This window comes from Bos javanicus, chromosome 5 (genome assembly GCF_032452875.1).
Source record: "Bos javanicus breed banteng chromosome 5, ARS-OSU_banteng_1.0, whole genome shotgun sequence".
NCBI lineage: Eukaryota > Metazoa > Chordata > Mammalia > Artiodactyla > Bovidae > Bos > Bos javanicus.
The window spans coordinates 68,363,621-68,385,718 of NC_083872.1; the positions used below are offsets into that span (position 1 = coordinate 68,363,621).

At 40.3% G+C, this 22,098-nt stretch overlaps 1 protein-coding gene across 1 annotated transcript in view; it reads left to right on the plus strand.

The window, feature by feature from the left end:
- LOC133247830 (craniofacial development protein 2-like) overlaps positions 1-17,640 on the plus strand; it is a 33,205-nt gene extending 15,565 nt beyond the window's left edge. Inside the window, exon 2 of the mRNA XM_061417142.1 lies at positions 8,558-17,640. Coding sequence (XP_061273126.1) covers positions 9,370-10,581 — 1,212 coding nt within the window. The 5' untranslated portion in view covers positions 8,558-9,369 and the 3' untranslated portion in view covers positions 10,582-17,640. The remainder of the gene's footprint in view (positions 1-8,557) is intronic.
- Positions 17,641-22,098: the final 4,458 nt, after the last annotated feature.

Genomic DNA, 22,098 nt, shown 5'->3' on the forward strand with positions numbered 1-22,098 from the left:
TATTTCTCCATCCAGGGATTGAACTTGGGCCTCGGCAGTGAAAGCCTGAGGTCCTAACCACTGGACCACTAGGGAATTCCCTAGTCTGTGGTTTTCTTTTCTTGTGATGTCCTTGTCTGGTTTTGGTATCAGGGCAGTCATGGTTTCATAAAATGAGTTGGGAACTATTCTCTCTTCTGAGTTTTTTGAAGAGTTTGTGAAGAATTGATATTAATTCTGCTGTAGATGTTTGGTAGAATTCACTAGTGAGGGCACCTGAGCCTGAGGTTTTCTTTGTAGGAGATTTGACTACTCATTCTATTTGTTAAAGGTCTGTTCAGATTTCCATTTGTTCAAAAGTCAGTTTGGGTAGTCATGTCTTTCTCAGAATTTTTCAGTTTCATGTTGGGTATCTATCTAATTGGTTGGCATACGATTGATCATGTGGTTTTTGTTTTTAACTGTTAATATGGCAGATTACATCAATTGATTTCTTTAATGTTGAACCAACCTTGCATTCTCAAGATAAACCCCACTACCTCATGGTATATTATTATTTATCGTTGGATTTAATTTGCCATTATTTTGTTTAGGAATTTTTTGTCTTTATGAGGCATATTGGTCCACGGTTTTCTTGTGCTGGCTTTGTCTAGTTTGACTATCAGGATAATACTGATTTCACAAAATGGGTTGGAAAATGGTTCTTCCTCTTGTATTTTCTGAACAAGATTGTGTAAATTGGTATCTTTATTAATTTTTTTCTCCTGATATTCTACACATGTGAAAATGTTGCTGAATCAGAGGAACTTCTAAATACTCCTGCTTTCTACAGTTTTTTCTTAAGCCCTTGAAAGAAAGTCTGTTCAAACACAATGCAAACTTATCTCTTATTTCTAAACCTTTTATGAGAGAACTGGAAAGATTGAGACTTTCTTTAAAAGTCTAATGTTGGTTATATTGGCTAAACATTTTAGTGTACTATTATTTTTCCATTTTTTGGCTATTTTAAATACTCATTAGGTAACATAAAGGATATGAGAAATGTGAAATATTTTCTGTATGTATTGTATATATACATACATTTGAAGCATGTTTAGTGAAATCCTGTGAATGAATGGTCTAGTGTAGGACAGAGAACTTCTTTTAGTTAGGTTATAAGTGGTATTTAGTAGGTGTGTATGAGGGATCAGTTTAGTCATTTCCATAGATCCCTTTTGTATCTTTAGTTCACTTCAGTTCAGTCAGTCAGTCGTGTCTGACTCTTTGCGACCCCATGAACCACAGCACGCCAGGCCTCCTTGTCCATCACCAACTTCTGGAGTCCACCCAAACCCATGTCCATTGTGTCAGTGATGCCATCCAACCATCTCATCCTCTGTCGTCCCCTTCTTCTCCTGCCCTCAATCTTTCCCAGAATCAGCGTCTTTTCAAATGAGTCAGCTCTTCACATCTGGAGGCCAAAATATTGGCGTTTCAGCTTCAACATCAGTCCCTCCAATGAACACCCAGGACTGATCTCCTTTAGGATGGACTGGTTGGATCTCCTTGCAGTCCAAGGGACCAATACCACAGTTCAAAAGCATCAATTTTTTGGCACTCAGCTTTCTTTATAGTCCAACTCTCATATCCATACATGACTACTGGAAAAACCATAGCCTTGACTAGACGGACCTTTGTTGGCAAAGTAATGTCTCTGCTTTTTAATATGCTGTCTAGGTTGGTCATAACTTTCCTTCCAAGGAGTAAGTGTCTTTTAATTTCATGGCCGCAGTCACCATCTGCAGTGATTTTGGAGCCCAGAAAAATAAAGTCAGCCACTGTTTCCACTGTTTCCCCATCTACTTGCCATGAAATGATGGGACTGGATGCCATGATCTTAGTTTCCTGAATGTTGAGCTTTAAGCCAACTTTTTCACTCTCCTCTTTCACTTTCATCAAGAGGCTTTTTAGTTCCTCTTCACTTTCTGCCATAAGGGTGGTGTCATCTGCATATCTGAGGTTATTGATATTTCTTCCGGCAATCTTGATTCCAGCTTGTGCTTCCTCCAGCCCAGAGTTTCTCATGATGTACTCTGAATATAAGTTAAATAACCAGGGTGACAATATACAGCCTTGACGTACTCCTTTTCCTATTTGGAACCAGTCTGTTGTTCCATGTCCAGTTCTAACTGTTGCTTCCTGACCTGCATACAGGTTTCTCAAGAGGCAGGTCAGGGGTCTGGTATTCCCATCTCTTTCAGAATTTTCCACAGTTTATTGTGATCCACACAGTCAAAGGCTTTCACATAGTCAATAAAGCAGAAGTAGATGTTTTTCTGGAACTCTTTTGCTTTTTCTATGACCCAGCAGATGTTGGCAATTTGATCTCTGGTTCCTCTACCTTTTCTAAAACCAGCTTGAACATCTGGAAGTTCACGGTTCACATATTGCTGAAGCCTGGCTTGGAGAATTTTGAGCATTACTTTACTAGCTTGTGAGATGAGTGCAATTCTGCAGTTTTGGGCATTCTTTGGCATTGCCTTTCTTAGGGATTGCAATGAAAACTGACCTTTTCCAGTCCTGTGGCTGCTGCTGAGTTTTCCAAATTTGCTGGCATATTGAGGCAGCACTTTCACAGCATCATCTTTCAGAATTTGAAATAGCTCAACTGGAATTCCATCACCTCCACTAGCTTTGTTCGTAGTGATGCTTCCTAAGGCTCACTTGACCTCACATTCCAGGATGTCTGGCTCTAGGTGAGTGATCACACCATTGTGATTACCTGGGTCGTGAAGATCTTTTTGTATAGTTCTTCTGTGTATTCTTGCCACTTCTTCTTAATATCTTTTGCTTCTGTTAGATCCATACCATTTCTGTCCTTTACTGAGCCCATGTTTGCATGATATGTTCCCTTGGTATCTCTGATTTTCTTGAAGAGATCTCTAGTCTTTCCCATTCTATTGTTTTCCTCTATTTCTTTGCATTGATCGCTGAGGAAGGCTTTCTTATCTCTCCTTGTTATTCTTTGGAACTCTGCTTTCAAATGGGTATATCTTTCCTTTTCTCCTTTGCTTTTGGCTTCCCTTCTTTTCACAGCTATTTGTAAGGCCTCCTCAGACAGCCATTTTGCTTTTTTGCATTTCTTTTTCTTGGGGATGATCTTGATTCCTGTCTCCTGTACAATGTCACGAATCTCTATCCATAGTTCATCAGGCACTCTATCAGATCTAGTCCCTTAAATCTATTTCTCACTTCCACTGTATAGTCATAAGGGATTTGATTTAGGTCATACCTGAATGGTCTAGTGGTTTTCCCCACTTTCTTCAATTTAAGTCTGAATTTGGCAATAAGGAGTTCATGATCTTAATGAGTGTAATTCAGATTTTGTAGTGGGTGTGTTGTACAGTCAAAGGCAGCACCTACACTTTCTTCCATGTATATGCTTTATGTCCAGAAAAGACATATTTGCAGAAATTTTGCACATATCTAGACCAACTGTTATCTCACAGATGAAGAAATTAAAGTCTAGAAGGCATTATTAAGTCTAGGATATATCCATCGTAGATGAGAAAAATCTGATTTCTTAAATCATTTAAAAAAGATAATATACTAGGAAACACTTTAAAATTTTATTCTTTCACATAATATTTTTAAGTGTTTATATTTCTTTTTTTTTTCCTCAATGTTACAGCTCCATTTTATAAGTGTTTATATTTCTGATTCATAAGAAGTTCTATAGTATTGCCCTCAAAGTGATTTTCTTCTCTTGTTAACAGTATCAATATGAAATTTCCCAGCTAGGAGAAAGTTGGATTTTTTTTTCCTTTTGCCAGTTGGTTCTTAAATAACCCTTCCAAGTTCCCTGTGGTAAATCCTGACCCTGACAGATAACCTTTGGGCTGAGTGATTGGGTAAACCAAGACCAGCCTTCCTCCCGCCCCACCCAGTCTGCTGCAGCAACAACATTCTCGATCTTCTGGCATTGTTTTTCCCATCATAAACCAGTCCTTTGGGGAAGAGATATTTCTTTTCAAAATGTATATTCTCAGGTTCATATAGCCATTGAATCCTGGACATGCATATTATTCGAATGCAGTTGTGGAGTGAGGCAAGTGGGAAATTCCTTCTAGGCAAGGATCCACACCACAACCCAGGTTTAATTTTAACCTCCTAATAAGACTCCTTTGAAGGACACACAAGAAGAGCTATGGCCAGGATGTCATCTGCCTTTTTGTAACAGCTTGCTTCTAACATAATTAGTATTTCATATGACAAATTCTTTGTAAGAACTAAAATCTCCCTTTAAAGCTGAAAATCATCCAAGTGTTTCCCCCCACCCCCGGCCCCAAGTTGGTAAATAACTAGTACTAAAAACTAAGCTGTATTGGGTTAGCCAAAAAGATCATTTGGGTTTTTCTGATGATGTTATGGAAAACTCGAATGAACTCTTTGGCTGACTCAGTATTATGTTTAGCATCAGAGAGTCATCAGCATGTTCCATTAAAGAGTTTCTAGTCTTCCTTGTGTTTCCACAAATACTTGTGTTTTATTTTTCTAGCATGTCTCATACCCTGCAGTCTTTTAAAAACACATATAATTATCTTGTCTTCTTCACTTTGTAGATCATATATGCTTCCCCTTTAAGCTTCCTTACTGTTACCCAAGTGTAATGATATTCCATGTTTCTTTGAATAAAAGTGGTTTGAATAAAATACTATTAAAATTATTAATTCATTTATTTTTAGAAAGCTGATAGTGGTGGTATATTTGTGGTCTTTGCACATGAACTGAATAAAAAGCTTTGTCAAGCTATGGGATCTGCAGAAATCCTTGACTTCTTGAGAGCTTTTGCATCCAGATGCTTTTAACCACAGGCAACAGGTTAAAAACACACATGTCAGAAACCCACAAACCAGAAAGTGATGACAGCAGGCAAAGTGGAGAGCTGTAAAATTTTTATCATCACATTTGAAGTGATCATGTTGCTAATTAATGGCAAAAATTCAAGTTCTAACAAGTGGCAGTTCCAGTCTGTGTTTAGCCTTGCCATTTTGCTTTCTTTGTTGGGCTCTTCTTTCCCTTCCCCCATGTTTCCCTGCTTTGAAGTTCTTAGGTTACTTCTCTTATTCTCTGATTGGTGTAAACCTCTTAACCTTGATCTGGTCCCTTCAAAATTCTGATCAGTCAACTCTCCTGATGAGCAGCTGGTTTTATGTTAGTTGCTATAAACATGAGGTAGAAACACAGGCCTTTGCACCTTCATGCAATGATTAAGGATCCAGAAAGGCGGAGTTGTTGATGGACCTCTTCCCTTACAGTCCGGCTGTTTCTGCTGCTTCTGCTGCTGCTGCTTCTCTTGCTCCTCCTTCTCCCCTCCCTTCTTCACCCCTGCCTCCTCTTCTCTTCCTTCCCCTTCTCCTTATTCTTCTCTTCCTTCTTCATTTTAAGTTTCCTGGAATTAGAGCTCATAACAAAAGAACAACACCAACAACAATTTTCTAAAAAGAGGCCTAGAGGACTGCCCTATTCCAATTAATTTTAGGGGCTTTGAAAGAGAAACCAACCTGTGTTCTCTTAGGTTTAAGAGAAGAACTTGTTTGTTTTACAATCCTAGATTAAAATTTGGGGTCCTAATGAAACTCCACTTTTCACATATTCTCTTTCAAACTTTTCAAAATGTCAAGGTTGGTAGTTTTCAAAAATTTGGTCTCAGGTCTTTACTCTTAAACATTATTAAGGACCCCAACAGTGAAAAATACAAATGTATCTTATTATGAAAATAGTTTCACCTCTAAAAAGGTGAAGAGACCTCTAAAAGTATGCCTACCACATTTTGAGGGCCACTGTTTAGAGATGTTTATTTTGCACCAGAGAAGTCGTTGGGATTCTGTCTGAACAAAGGAAATCAAGAAATCAGTCTCAGGGATTGCTTCTCAGCTTCTTAATGTCTCTAGGGTTAGCTGACTTGAAATTTCCTGAGTTTTTCAAATGCAAACCACCCTCAGTGCAGGGACAAGATTGAAGGTGATGGGATGAAGATGAATAAGCCAGACTTTCCTCACAAATCCAAACAGAAATATACTATTGTGTACTCTATACAAAAATTTTAAAAACTACTAACCCAGCAATCTAACAATTCACCCAGGTCAACAGTGAAGTGAAAGAATAATATAACTACCCATATTTCATTCACAAGATTCATATTTCACTTCATTTGTTTTCTTTTCCTTCCCTATACACACACACACACACACACACTTTTTTCCTGAACCATTTGGGATGTTGCAGGTCTTATGACTTTTCACTCTATATCAGGATGTGTCTCTAAAGAAGAAGTACTCTTCTACAAAAACCTGTTGGATTTAATGTTGATATAATATCATCCAGCACAAGTCCATTGTAAAATTTCCTCAGTGTCTTTGACTCCAGGCTCTGTTTAAGGATTCTATGTAGCAATTTGTGGCCAGTTATTATGCTTTGCAAAAAAATATTTAAATTTGAGAAATACAAGAGAGAAAAAGCCATGCCTAATCCTATCATGCCAGAACAACTTACATGACCATTTTACAGATTCATTTTCAGGATTTATATAGGCACTTGTTGTTCAGTTGCTTAGTTGTGTCCAATCCATTGTGACCCCATGGACTGCAGCATGCCAGGCTTCCCTGTCCTTCACCATCTCCCATAGTTTGCTCAAACTCATGTCCATTGAGTCGATGATGCCTCGATCTCATCCTCTGTTGACCCCATCTCCTCCTGCCTTCAGTCTTCCCCAGAATCAGGGTCTTTTCCAAGGAATTTGCTCTTCAAATCAGGTGGCCAAAGTACTGGAGCTTCAGCATCAGTCCTTCCAATCAGTATTTAGGGCTTCCCTGGTGGCTCAGACTACAAAAAATCTATAGGCAGAGTGTTATATAATTGCAAAACTACAGTACATAGGATTTGGCATTCTGTTTCTTTTTAAATATCATTATGTCAAACCATTTCCATATTGTTTTGAGTCTTAAATAGTATGCAGCCATTAAAATTATTGAAGAACAAGAGAGCTGCTGTAATTTAGCCATTGTCCTAGTGTGACAAGACATCTGTTATTTCTACTTTTTAAAAACTTAACTGTATAGTATATTGTTTATACTGTGATTAAACTATTGGGAATAGTTAGATAAAAAGAGAGTAATTGAGACGGGGAGTAGAAAGAAGTGAAGTAGGCTAGAGAGAAGGGAGAAAATCTTTGTAATATAGCCTTTGAAGGGAGAAAGGCAGCTGAAATGAGATATAACTTTGTCTCTAGAAAGGTGATATAAACATTCAGGAGGTAGGGAGTGAAAGAGAGTTAGTTAGGTCAATGGCCTGTTTTGTTCCCGTTGGATTTTACAGGAAGTTATCATGATTACTTTTCATACTGTTCATGGGGTTCTCAAGGCAATAATACTGAAGTGGTTTGCCATTCACTTCTCCAGTGGACCACGTTTTGTCAAAATTCTCCATTGACCCATCCCTCTTGAGTCACTGATTCCTGAAATGTCAATGTTGACTCTTGCCATCTCCTGTTTGACCACTTCCAATTTACCCTGATTCATAGACCTAATATTCCAGGTTCCTATGCAATATTGTTCTTTATAGCAAAGGGCTTTACTTCTATCATCAGTTACATCCACAAGGGCATTGTTTTCACTTTGGCTCCATCTCTTCATTCTGTTGACTAAAAAAGACGTACAACTTGAGAGTTGTACGAGTTAAGTTTTATTTGGAGCAAAATGGGGACTGTAGCTCGGGAGGCAGCATCTCAGATAGCTCTGAGAGACTGCTCCAAAGTGGCGGTTCAGTTTAGTTCAGTTGCTCAGTCGTATCAGACTCTTTGTGACCCCATGGACTGCAGCATGCCAGGCCTCCCTGTCCATCACCAACTCCCAGAGTTTACACAAACTCATGTCCATTGAGTCAGTCATACCATCCAATCATCTCATCCTCTGTTGTCCCATTCTCCTCCTGCCTTCAATCTTTCCCAGCATCAGGATCTTTTCAAATGAGTCAGTTCTTCGCATCAGGTGGCCATAGTATTGGAGTTTCAGCTTCATCATCAGTCCTTCCAATGCACACTCAGGACTCGACTCTCAAGAGTCTTCTCCAACATCACAGTTCAAAAGCTTTAATTCTTTGGCACTCAGCTTTCTTTATAGTCCAACTCTCACATCTGTGCATGACTACTGGAAAACCCATAGCTTTGACTAGATGGACCTTTGTTGGCAAAGTGATGTCTCTGCTTTTGAATATGCTATCTAGGTTGGTCATAACTTTCCTTCCAAGGAGCAAGCATCTTTTAATTTCATGGCTGCAGTCACCATCTGCAGTGATTTTGGAGCCCCAAAATTAAAGTCTGTCACTGTTTCCACTGTTTCCCCATCTATTTGCCATGAAGTGATTGGACTGGATGCCATGTTCTTAGTTTCCTGAATGATGAGCTTTAAGCCAACTTTTTCACTCTCCTCTTTCACTTTCATCATGAGGCTCTTTAGTTCTTCTTCTCTTTCTGCCATAAGAATGGTGTCATCTGAATATCTGAGGTTATTGATATTTCTCCCGGCAATCTTGATTCCAGCTTGTGCTTCATCCAGCCTGGCATACCCTGGGCCAGAGGTCAGGGGCGGTGGCCGAGAGGAGCTACCTGGTGCCCGAGGTCAGGGGCGGCTGCTGAGAGAAGCTACCCCGCGCACGAGGTCAGGGGCGGCAGCTGAGAGGAGCAACGGTGCACCCGAAGTCAGGGGCAGCAGCCTACAGGAGCTACCCTGTGCCCGAGGTCAGGGGCCGTGGCCTAGAGGAGCTACCCGGCACCCTAGGTCAGGAGCGGAGGCCGAGAGGAGCTACCCCATGTCCGAGGTAAGGAGCAGGGGTTGCGCTTTGCTGGAGCAGCCATGAAGAGAGACCCCACGTCCAAGGTAAGTGAAACCCAAGTAAGAGGGTAGACACTGAGAGAGGGGATCAGAGGGCAGACAGACTGAAACTACAGTCACAGACAACGAGCCAATCTGATCACACGGACCACAGCCTTGTCTAACTCAATGAAACTAAGCCATGCAGTATGGGGCCACCCAACATGGAGGGGTCATGTTGGAGAGGTCTGATGGAATGTGGTCCACTGGAGAAGGGAATGGCAAACCACTTCAGTATTCTTGCCTTGAGAACCCCATGAACAGTATGAAAAGGCAAAAAGATAGGACACTGAAAGATAAAATCCCCAGGTCGGTAGGTGCCCAATATGCTACTGGAGATCAGTGGAGAAATAACTCCAGAAAGAATGAAGGGTTGGAGCCAAAGCAAAAACAACACCCAGTTGTGAATGGGAGTGGTGATAGGAGCAAGATTTGATGCTGTAAAGAGCAATATTGCATAGGAACCTGGAATGTTAGGTCCATGAATCAAGGCAAATTGGAAGTGGTCAAACAGGAAATGGCAAGAGAGAACGTCGACATTCTAGGAATCAGTGAACCAAGATGGACTAGAAAGGGTGAATTTAACTCAGATGACCATTATATCTACTACTGTGGGCAGGAATCCCTTAGAAGAAATGGAGTAGCCATCATAGTCAACAGAAGAGTCCAAAATGCAGTACTTGGATGCAATCTCAAAAACGACAGAATGATCCCTGTTCATTTACAAGGCAAACCATTCAATATCATGGTAATCCAAGTCTATGCCCCGACCAGTAACGCTGAAGAAGCTGAAGTTGAACAGTTCTATGAAGACCTACAAGACCTTTTAGAATTAACACCCAAAAAAGATGTCCTTTTCATTATAGGGGACTGGAATGCAAAAGTAGGAAGTCAAAAAACACCTGGAGTAATAGGCAAATTTGGCCTTGGAGTACAGAATGAAGCAGGGCAAAGACTAATAGAGTTCTGCCAAGAGAACACACTGGTCATAGAAAACACCCTCTTCCAACAACACAAGAGAAGACTCTACACATGGACATCACCAGATGGTCGACACCGAAATCAGACTGATAATATTCTTTGCAGCCAAAGATGGAGAAGCTCTATACAGTCAGCAAAAACAAGACCAGGGGCTGACTGTGGCTCAGATCATGAACTCCTTATTGCCAAATTCAGACTGAAATTGAAGAAAGTGGAGAAAACCACTAGACCATTCAGGTATGACCTAAATCAAATCCCTTATGACTATACAGTGGAAGTGAGAAATAGATTTAAGGGACTAGATCTGATAAACAGCGTGCCTGATGAACTATGGATGGAGGTTTGTGACATTATACAGGAGACAGGAATCAAGATCATCCCCAAGAAAAAGAAATGCAAAAAAGCAAAATGGCTGTCTGAGGAGGCCTTACAAATAGCTGTGAAAAGAAGGGAAGCCAAAAGCAAAGGAGAAAAGGAAAGATATACCCATTTGAATGTAGAGTTCCAAAGAATAACAAGTAGAGATAAGAAAGCCTTCCTCAGCAATCAATGCAAAGAAATAGAGGGAAAAAATAGAATGGGAAAGACTAGAGTTCTCTTCAAGAAAATTAGAGATACCAAGGGAACATTTCATGCAAAGATGGGCTCAGTAAAGGACAGAAATGGTAGGGACCTAACAGAAGCAGAAGATATTAATAAGAAATGGCAATAATACACCGAAGAACTGTACAAAAAAGACCTTCATGACCCATATAATCATGATGGTGTGATCACTCACCTAGAGCCAGACATCCTGGAATGTGAAGTCAAGTGGGCCTTAGGAAACATCACTACGAACAAAGCTAGTGGAGGTGATGGAATTCCAGGTGAGCTATTTCAAATCTTGGAAGATGATGCTGTGGAAGTGTTTCACTCAATATGCCAGCAAATTTGGAAAACTCAGCAGTGGCCACAGGACTGGGAAAGGTCAGTTTTCATTCCAATCCCAAAGAAAGGCAATGCCAAAGAATGCTCAAACTACCCCACAATTGCACTCATCTCACAAGCTAGTAAAGTAATGCTCAAAATTCTCCAAGCCAGGCTTCAGCAATACGTGAACCGTGAACTTCCAGATATTCAAGCTGGTTTTAGAAAAGGCAGAGGAACAACAGATCAAATTGCCAACATCAATTGGATCATAGAAAAAGCAAGAGAATTCCAGAAAAACATCTACTTCTGCTTTATTGACTATGCCAAAGCCTTTGACTGTGTGGATCACAATAAACTGTGGAAAATTCTGAAAGAGATGGGAATGCCAGACCACCTGACCTGCCTCTTGAGAAACCTGTATGCAGGTCAGGAAGCAAAAGTTAGAACTCGACATGGAACAACAGACTGGTTCCAAATAGGAAAAGGAGTACGTCAAGGCTGTATATTGTCACCCTGCTTATTTAACTTATATTCAGAGTACATCATGAGAAATGCTGGACTGGAAGAAACACAAGCTGGAATTAAGATTGCCAGGAGAAATATCAATAACCTCAGATATGCAGATGATACCACCCTTATGGCAGAAAGTGAAGAGGAACTAAAAAGCCTCTTGATGAAAGTGAAAGAGGAGAGTGAAAAAGTTGGCTTAAAGCTCACATTCAGAAAACTAAGATCATGGTATCCAGTCCCATCACTTCATGGCAAATAGATGAGGAAACAGTGGCTAACTTTATTTTTCTGGGCTCCAACATCACTGCAGATGGTGATTGCAGCCATGAAATTAAAAGACACTTACTCCTTGGAAGGAAAGTTATGACCAACGTAGACAGCATATTAAAAAGCAGAGACATTACTTTGCCAACAAAAGTCCGTCTAGTCAAGGCTATGGTTTTTCCAGTAGTCATTTATGGATGTGAGAGTTGGACTATAAAGAAAGCTGAGTGCTGAAGAACTGATGCTTTTGAACTGTGGTGTTGGAGAAAACTCTTGAGAGTCCCTTGGACTGCAAAGAGATCCAACCAGTCCATCCTAAAGGAGATCAGTCCTGGGTGTTCATTGGAAAGACTGATGTTGAAGCTGGAACTCCAATACTTTGGCCACGTGATGCAAAGAGCTGACTCATTTGAAAAGACCCTGATGCTGGGCAAGATTCAGGGCAGGAGGAGAAGGGGACGACAGAGGATGAGATGTTGGATGGCATCACCAACTCGATGGACATGGGTTTGGGTGGACTCCGGGAGTTGGTGATGGACAGGGAAGCCTGGCATGCTGCAGTTCATGGGGTTGCAAATAGTCGGGCATGACTGAGCGACTAAACTGAACTGAACCCTGCATATAAGTTAAATAAGCAGGGTGACAATATAACCCCTTGACGTACTCCTTTCCTAATTTGCCAGTCCATTTTTCCATGTCCAGTTCTAACTGTTGCTTCCTGAACTGCATACAGATTTCTCAAGAGGCAGGTCAGGTGGTCTGGTATTCCCATCTATTTTAGAATTTTCCACAGTTGTGATCCACACAGTCAAAGGTTTTGGCATAATCAATAAAGCAGAAATAGATGTTTTTTTAGAATTCTTTTGCATTTTCTATGATCTAGTAGATGTTGGCAATTTGATCTGTTGTTCCTCTGCCTTTTCTAAAACCATCTTGAACATCTGGAAGTTCACGGTGCACGTATTGTTGAAGCCTGGCTTGGAGAATTTTGAGCATTACTTTACTAGCCTGTGAGATGAGTGCAATTGTGTGGTAGTTTGAGCATTCTTTGGCATTGCCTTTCTCTGGGATTGGAATGAAAACTGACCTTTCCCAGTCCTGTGGCCACTGCTGAGTTTTCCAAATTTGCTGGCATTTTGAGTGAAGCACTTTCACAGCATCATCTTTCAGGATTTGAAATAGCTCAATTGGAATTCCATCACCTCCCCTAGCTTTGTTCGTAGTGATGCTTCATAAGGGCCACTTGACTTCACACTCTAGGATGTCTGGCTGTAGGTATGATCATACCATCGTGGTTATCTGAATCTTGAAGATATTTTTGTACAGTTCTTCTGTGTATTCTTGCCACCTCTTCTTAATATCTTCTGCTTCTGTTAGGTCCATACCATTTCTGTCCTTTATTGAGCTTATCTTTGCATGAAATGTTCCCTTGGTATCCTTAATTTTCTTGAAGAGATCTCTAATCTTTCCCATTCTATCATTTTCCTCTATTTCTTTTTACTGATTCCTGAGGAAGGCTTTCTTATCTCTCCTTGTTATTCTTTGGAACTCTGCATTCAGATGGCTATATCTTCTTTTTCTCCTTTGCTTTTCACTTCTCTTCTTTTTACAGCTACTTACAAAACCTCCTCAAAGAGCCATTTTGCTTTTTTGCATTTCTTTTTCTTGGGGATGGTCTTGATCCCTGTCTCCTGTACAGTATCACAGACCTCTGTCCATAGTTCACCAGGCACTCTGTCTATCAGAGCTAGTCCCTTGAATCTATTTCTCACTTCCACTGTGTAGTCAGGGATTTGATTTAGGTTGTACCTCAATGGTCTACTGATTTTCCCCACTTTCTTCAATTTCAGTCTGAATTTGGCAATAAGGATTTCATGATCTGAGCCACAGTCAGCTCCTGGTCTTGTTTTTGCTGACTGTATGGAGCTTCTCCATCTTTGGCTGCAAAGAGTGTAATCAATCTGATTTCAGTGTTGGCCATCTGGTGATGTTCATGTGTAGAGTCTTCTCTTGTGTTGTTGGAAGAGGATGTTTGCTATGACCAGTGCATTTTCTTGGCAAAACTCTATTAGTCTTTGCCCTGCTTCATTCCGTATTCCAAGGCCAAATTTGCCTGTTACTCCAGGTGTTTCTTCACTTCCTACTTTTGCATTCCAGTCCCCTATAATGAAAAGGACATCTTTTTTGGGTGTTAGTTCTAAAAGGTCTTGTAGGTCTTCATACAACCATTCAACTTCAGCTTCTTCATCGTTACTGGTCAGGGCATAGACTTGGATTACCGTGATATTGAATGGTTTGCCTTGGAAACAAACAGAGATCATTCTGTTGTTTTTGAGATTGTATCCAAGGACTGCATTTCGGACTCTTATTGACTATGATGGCTACTCCATTTCTTCTAAGGGATTCTTGCCCACAATAGTAGATATAATGGTCATCTGAGTTAAGTTCACCCATTCCAATCCATTTTAGTTTGCTGATTCCTAAAATGTCGACGTTCACTCTTGCCGTCTCCTGTTTGACCACTTCCAAATTGCCTTGATTCATGGACCTAATATTCCAGGTTCCTATGCAATATTGCTTTTACAACATAGGACCTTGCTTCCATCACCAGTCACATCCACAGCTGGGTGTTGTTTTTGCTTTGACTCTGTCTCTTCATTCTTTCTGTAATTATGTCTCCACTCGTCTCCAGTAGCATATTGGGCACCTACCGACCTGGGGAGTTCATCTTTCAGTGTCCTGTCTTTTTGCCTCTTCATACCGTTGATGGGATTCTCAAGACAAGAATACTGAAGTGGTTTGCCATTCACTGGGGAAGGTCAATATATAAGGTTTTGGTAAAGGGGGAGTTCAGTACCATGAAGCACTCATTTTACAAAAGGTTTTTTGTTAGTCACGAGGATCTGATGTCACCATGAAGGGATTTAGTGCTTCTCTAGATATGTGGAGACGCAAGGATTAAGATCATGAAATCTGCTCCTAAAAATACCAAACTATCTAAAGACCTGTCCCACCAGATTCCCTGGAACACAGAGTGCCTCACTCCACCCTGAACTCCCTCCAGGGTTGTTGAAGATCAACATCTATAGCAGGATGGGGTTCAATCTCCATAGAGGCAGATGGCAAATTCCTTTATTGTTCACTCCTTGGCAATGCCCTTGGTAAGTGCCAATTTGTAGTCGACCGTTCTTTCTGTAATTATGTCTCCACTCATCTCCAGTAGCATATTGGGCACCTACCAACCTGGGGAGGTCATCTTTCAGTGTCCTATCTTTTTGCCTTTTCATACTGTTCATGGGGTTCTCAAGGCAAGAATACTGAAGTGGTTTCACATTCCTTTGTCCAGTGGACCATGTTCTGTCAGAACTCTTCACCATGATCTATACATCTTGGACTGTCTTGCACAGCATGGCTCATAGTTTCATTGAGTTCAGGCTGTGGTCCATGTGATCAGTTTGGTTAGTTTTCTATGATTGTGGTTTTCATTCTGTCTGCCCTCTGATGGATAAGGATAAGAGGCTTATGGAAGCTTCCTGATGGGAGAGACTGAGTTTGGGGGAAACTGGGTCTTGTTCTGATGGGTGGGGCCATGCTCAGTAAAACTTTAATCCAATTTTCTGTTGTTGGTTGGGGCTGTGTTCCCTCCCTATTGTTTCACCTGAGGCTAAACTATGATTAAATTTGATAAACAGAGTGCCTGAACTATGGAGATTTGTGACATTGTACAGGAGGCAGCGATTAAGACCATCTCCAAGAAAAATAAGAAAGCCTTCCTCAGTGATCAGTACAAAAAAACAGAGGAAAACAATAGAATGGGAAAGACTAGAGATCTCTTCAAGAAAATTAGAGATACCAAGGGAACATTTCATGCAAAGGTGGGCTCAATAAAGGACAGAAATGGTATGGACCTAACAGAAGCAGAATATATTAATAAGAGATGGCAAGAATACACAGAAGAACTATACAAAAAAAGATCATGATCCAGATAACCACGATGGGGTGATCACTCACCTAGAGCCAGACATCCTGGAATGCAAAGTCAAGTGGGCCTTAGGAAGCGTCACTATGAACAATGCTAGTGGAGGTGAAGGAATTCCAGCTGAGCTATTTCAAATCCTAAAAGATGATGCTTTGAAAGTGCTGCACTCAATATGCCAGCAAATTTGGAAAACTCAGCAGTGGCCACAGGACTGGAAAAGGTCCATTTTCATTCCAATCCCTAAGAAAGGCAATGCCAAGCAGTGTTCAAACTACTGCAGAATTGCACTCATCTCACAAGCTAGTAAAGTAATGCTCAAAATTATCCAAACCAGGCTTCAACAGTATGTGAACCGTGAATTTCAAGATGTGAAAGCTGGATTTAGAAAAGGAAGAGGAACCAGAGATCAAATTGCCAACATCAATTGGATCATAGAAAAAACAAGAGAATTCCAGAAAAACATCTTCTGCTCTGTTGAATACGCCAAAGCCTTTGACTGTGGGAATTATGGAAAACTATGGAAAATTCTGAAAGAGATGGGAATACCAGGCCACCTTACCTGCCTTCTAAGAAACCTGTATGCAGGTCAAGAAACAACAGTTAGAACTGGACATGGAATAATGGACTGGTTCCAAATTAGGAAAGTAGTACGTCAAGGCTGTATATTGTCACCCGGCTTATTTAACGTCTATGCAGAGTACATAATGTGAAATGCCAGGCTGGATGAAGTACAAGCTGGACTCAAGATTGCCAGGAGAAATACCAATAACCTTAGATACACAGATGACACCATCCTTATGGCAGAAAGTGAAAAGGAGCTAAAGAGCCTCTTGATGAAAGTGAAAGAGAGTGAAAAAGTTGGCTTGAAGCTCAACATTCAGGAAACTAAGATCATGGTATCCAGTCCCATCACTTCATGGCAAATAGGTGGGGAAACAATGGAAACAAATGACAGACTTTATTTTTCTGGGCTCCAAAATCACTGCAGATGGTGACTGCAGCCATGAAATTAAAAGATGCTTACTCCTTGAAAGAAAAGTTATGACCAACCTAGATAGCATATTAAAAAGCAGAGACATTACTTTGCCAACAAAGGTCTGTCTAGTCAAAGCTATGGTTTCTCCAGTAGTCATGTATGGATATGAGAGTTGGACTATAAAGAAACCTGAGCGCCAAAGAATTGATGCTTTTGAACTGTGGTGTTGGTCAAGACTCTTGGACTGCAAGGAGATCCAACCAGTCCATCCTAAAGGAAATCAGTCCTGCGTGTTCATTGGAAGGACTGATGCTGAAGCTGAAACTCCAATACTTTGGCCACCTGATGGGAAGAACTGACTCCTTGGAAAAGACTCTGATGCTGGGAAAGATTGAAGGCAGGAGGAGAAGGGGACGACAGAGGATGAGATAGTTGGATGGCATCACCGACTCAAAGGATGTGAGTTTGAGTAGGCGCTGGGAGATGGTGATCGACAGGGAAACCTGGTGTGCAGCAGTCCATGGGGTTGCAAAGAGTCGGACACAACTGAGTGATTGAACTGAACTGATCATGATTACTCCTGAATTTATGGAACTTGTACTGAAAAGGGAAGTTTTCCATTTACTAGGTGATGCTGCTGCTGCTGCTACTCAGTCACTTTAGTAGTGTCCAGCTCCTAATGACCCCCATGGACTGCAGCCTACCAGTCTCCTCCGTCCATGGGATTTTCCAGGCAAGAGTACTGGAGTGGGTTGCCATTGCCTTCTCCGTAGGTGATGCTAGTTATATTAATAAAATCTACAGAAAGCTTTTATGAGACTAGGAAGTGGGATCATTTTTGTGAGTACCGTATAATATTTTAATTATTTTAGATTTCTTTTAAGATAATAACCCAGGTGAGAGTGCTAGGTTAAAATATATATATGGCTCTTTCTGTTTATATCCACATTGTCAAATTGATTTCCAAAAGAATAGTAATAGTTTATTTACATACCCCCTCATATCCATGGACTGTCCTCAGTGTACAATTACCCGCCAGTGGGAATTTTCATTTTTAATATGTAAGAAATGATTCTTCATTGTTTTAATTTGCATTTCTGATTATGAAATAAAATCAATAGACCTTTTTTTATTCTAGGTTTGCTCTTTTATTTCTAATAAGTTAAAGAATTTCTGTTCTTTATTCATTTTCTCATTATGGTAGTGCTATTTCTCACCAATTTGCTTGTTGTTTTTTGTTTTGTTTTAAATGTAAATATTTTCTCTAAGCCAGTCTTTTGCCTTAATAACCCTACTATTATTATTATTATTTTGCAGTATAATCTGTTGCTCTTTTCCTTTGTATTTACTTCTAAGCTTAGGAAGTTATTGCCTCAGAGATCTGGTAAAGTTCCATTTAACGTGCTTTGTCATATAGTAAGAGATAAGGGAAAAAAGTTTTTTCCAAATTATCAAGTCATCATTGCTATACTATTTAAAAAATACATTCTCTCTTTATTGTTTTGCAATATATTTTATTATAAATTATTCCATATTTGTCTGTTTCTGGGCTATCCAATCTCTTTTACTGATGCAAATAATTCTTATAAATGTTTAAGCATGGAGCATTTTCTCTCTTTTATTACGCTTTAGAGTTTTTGTAAGTGGATAGTAGATACGTGATGGATCAAAATATTACGAATTGATCTCAGGCAAAAGAGTTGGGGCAAAATAGAAGAAACATTATTTTATGTGGGTTTTTCTGACCACCTGGTCCTGTGTAGTTCTTGCAACATTTACTTAATATATTTCTTTCAGTGCTGCTTCAAATTTTATTTCAAAATTGAGGGGGAAATTTTGAAAATAAATGATAAAATGAATAAATTATATTTGCCTTTGTTAGAGGTGGAATTTAAGGAAAAGTTCTGATGATTGTGTTTATTTGGGCAATCTCTTGTTATTTATTTATTTACCTATCCATTTGTTTGTTTTATTTTTATTTGTGGTGAATAGTCTTTCCCCAGTAAGACTGCAGCTCTTTTGATTACGGAAGATATTCCTTTCCTTGCTATGGTACTTAGTACTGTGTTCTGTGTATTGACAAATATTTGAGCTTAATAGGAGGGTGGGGACTTTAGCATAGATGTTATGTAAGGAATTGTCACCTTTTAGAATCAGTCATCCCTGTGAAGTCAAGAGAGGCAATAAGGCATAATGGGATAGGAAGCTTGTGTGGTAGCCCTGACTCCAATGCCGATTAATTACCTGTTTGGACCTCAGTTTCTTTATCAGTAGAATGAATTGGTTAGCTTAGTGGCCCCAAATGTCTTTCCTATGCTCATATCCTGTGATTCTCTTTCTATGATGTTTTACCACTAAGAATCCTTGTATCCACTTTGCCTTCTAAAATAAGTAAAATGGAAAAGACAAAATAAAAACCAGAGCTTAATTACAATTTTGCTATAGTTCTAGAAAACTGTGCTTCCATTGTGGCTCAGACGGTAAAGCGTCTGCCTACAATGCGGGGGACCCGGGTTCGATCCCTGGGTCGGGAAGTTCCCCTGGAGAAGGAAATGGCAATCCACTCCCATATTCTTGCCTGGAAAATCCCATGGATGGAGGAGCCCGGTAGGCTATAGGTCATGGGGTCGCAAAGAGTTGGACGTGACTGAGCTACTTCACTTCACTTAGAGAACTATAACCCTGATTTGAATTTTAACTCCATCACTTACTGTAAGCTGTACAACCTTGGGGAGGTTGCTTTACCTCTGAATGTTTACTTATTTGCAAAATAGGGGTGATGAGATAGCAGAGCCTGCCTAATGGTATCCTTGTAAACACTAAATGAGATGATGCGTCTAGATATTCACTCCCTCTCTAGTAAACATGAATATAAACTATGAAAATGATGAAGAGATTGGGGAACATTTAGGTCTCAGACAAGTAGAAATGAGAAGAAATAATTCGCAGAGAAAATATTAATAGTAAGGATAGGATTGAGTTTGGTCTGTGTGTGAGCCCTGAAGAAGACGGCTGGTTTAGACATTTACAAGCTGGAGCTAGCAATCTCTCAGTGGTTTTGGCTGGTGATGCTGCACAGGATGACAGAGCTGTCATGTGGGGATCACATACCATTCCGCTGGATCATGTTGGTTATGGTGCCAGATTGGGCCCCAGCAAAGTCTGGGGAGGAAACAGAGATGCTGAAAAAAAAATTGTTTTTTTTTTTTTTTTGAAAATTGGCTGCTTCTGTGTCCTAAAGATCCTGCGTCTGCTTATCCAAGAATTAGCTGGAGGGAAAGGAGGAAGGCTTGGTTTGAGCTGGCTGTGCCTGTGTCCCGGGCAAGTTGTATGAGAAGGGGACGTAATGTCTGATTTGGGGCCTCTGTGTGTCAAACACGAGTGGGAGTGAGGGTCGGGTACATGTGGCCCTCAGTGTCCAGAGCCTCTTACTAACTCTTCTACCTTGCAGGGATGGTTCAGGCTCTTGCTATCATTTGTCAGGATCCCTGAGAACTAACTTTGAGTATGGTGAAATGAGAGGGGAATAGCGAATGAACTGCCGGAAGTCTCTAGTCAGATGACAGAACTAAAGATGTAATCCATGGTAGAGTCCTTCCTCAGAGTCCTTATTTTGACTCCTGGGGCTAAAATTGTAAGGCTTGTAGAGTATACCTAATATTAGAAGCTGCATCATCGTGTTTTTCTTTCTGATAATTAGCATCTTTGCTTCTATTACTTGTAGCTAAGGATCATCTCTCTAGTCAAATTTTGCCAAAAAGCTCAGCTGTTGTGGTGAGTGGCCACCTCAGGGCCCACCTCACGGCTCTCGAGGATCCCAGAGCCCAGGCACGGGCCTGTATCCACAGCCACCCTGTGGTCATCTTCAGCAGGTCCACGTGCAGATGCTATACTGAGGTAAGACTTTAACCTCAGAGGGTGGTGACAAATTGTTGATTGAGAGAAATTCAACAGACATTTGAGCTCAGCTGTAAAAATTGGATTTCACCTTAGGAAGCAGGTATGTGTAAGTGTAACTTGCTTCAGAGTACTTGGAGATTGTTGATTTGAGAACAAAATATTGCTTCAGTAATCTTTTTCTTAGCTCTTGCAAAATCCTAGATGTTGTCAGGTAGTGAAGGTCAGGGAAGATAAGGTGGGGGAGTTAACCAAACTGGGTTATTTGCTGCCCTTTTAGATATGTCAATGGGGAATATTTCCTATGGAATCGTTATTTAAGGTACTCCTAATTTGGATAAATATCTCTTTATGCTCTGGTTTTTTATGGACAAAGAATGAACTGTGCTTCCTATTTGGTTCATGATCTTAGATTATTAGAAAAGGTCAGTGATCACAGCCGTGGGGAGGATTGGTTTAATCCTCCTCAAATTAACTACAGATTGAAGTTGAGAATTTAAAGACAGACTTGGTCAGGTGCTTAATAGGAAGGTTGAGGGCATTTAAATATCACTGAAGTTTAGCTTTAAATTATACTCAGGGTAGCTCTGAAATTAGATACAGTGGACTCTTAAGTAAAGGTAACTGGCCATCTGTGCAGGTAATTCATTAAGTTCAGTTTTCCCTCAGCTTATGTAGCTCTTGACTTATTTTCCACTTCTCAGAGAGATTGAATTCAGAAGCCTTTTTTTCTGGAAGCCTTACGTAGAGACAGGCTTCTTTGTGTGTGTGTGTGTGTGTGTGTGTGTGTGTGTGTGTGTTCTCTTTTTCTAAATATAAACGAAGGGAAGGAGGGCAAGCAGTGGACACATTTAAAGTAGGCAGAACCTTTCATCTTTGTTCTTCACCTTAACATAGTCTGCTTCATTGTCACCTAAGGCCTCATCCCTACTGACGCCATATGACGCCCTTTGTGTGGAACATATATCGGGAGTAGGGTTGCCCAGAGGTAGGAGGCATAGGTCCCATCCCTAGAAGGTTTATTCAAACCGAGAAGGCAGAACATAGGCTTAGAAAGAAAGATGATCTAAGATAACCCATGCTATTAATACATTATAAATGATTAGTATAGGCAGTAAATAGTAGAGAATTTTAAAAATGACTGGGTCTTAGAAATCTGTTGTATGATTCCAGGCTCAGTTATCAAGCTCTGGTGATCTTTTGAATTCTTCTCCCTTGTTTAACCTTTAAAATGAAGAGCTGAGACTAGTTGATGATTGAGATGATTTTAGTTATGAGATGATGGGGTTGTCTAACCTTTTGTGTTACCAAATAATGGTTAAGAGCCTGAACTCTGAAGTCAGAGTTTGGATCTTGGTTCTATATGCTATTAGCCATGTGACCTTGGATAAGTTATTGTGCTTCAGTTTCCTCATCTGTAAAATATGGATAATAATAGTACTATTTGAGAAGTTCATTGTGAGGATTAAATTAATAAATATTTATAAAAGCCATAGAACGTGCCTGACACATAGTAAATGCTATTTAAGTGCTGGTTAAATAAGAGAGTGTTAGCTGCTCAGTCGCTCACTCTTTTCGACCGCATGGACCGTAGTCCACCAGGCCCCTCTGTCCATGGGATTCTCCAGGCAAGAATACTGAAGGGGGTTGTCATTGCCTTCTTCAGGGGATTGTCCCAACGAGGAATCAAACCC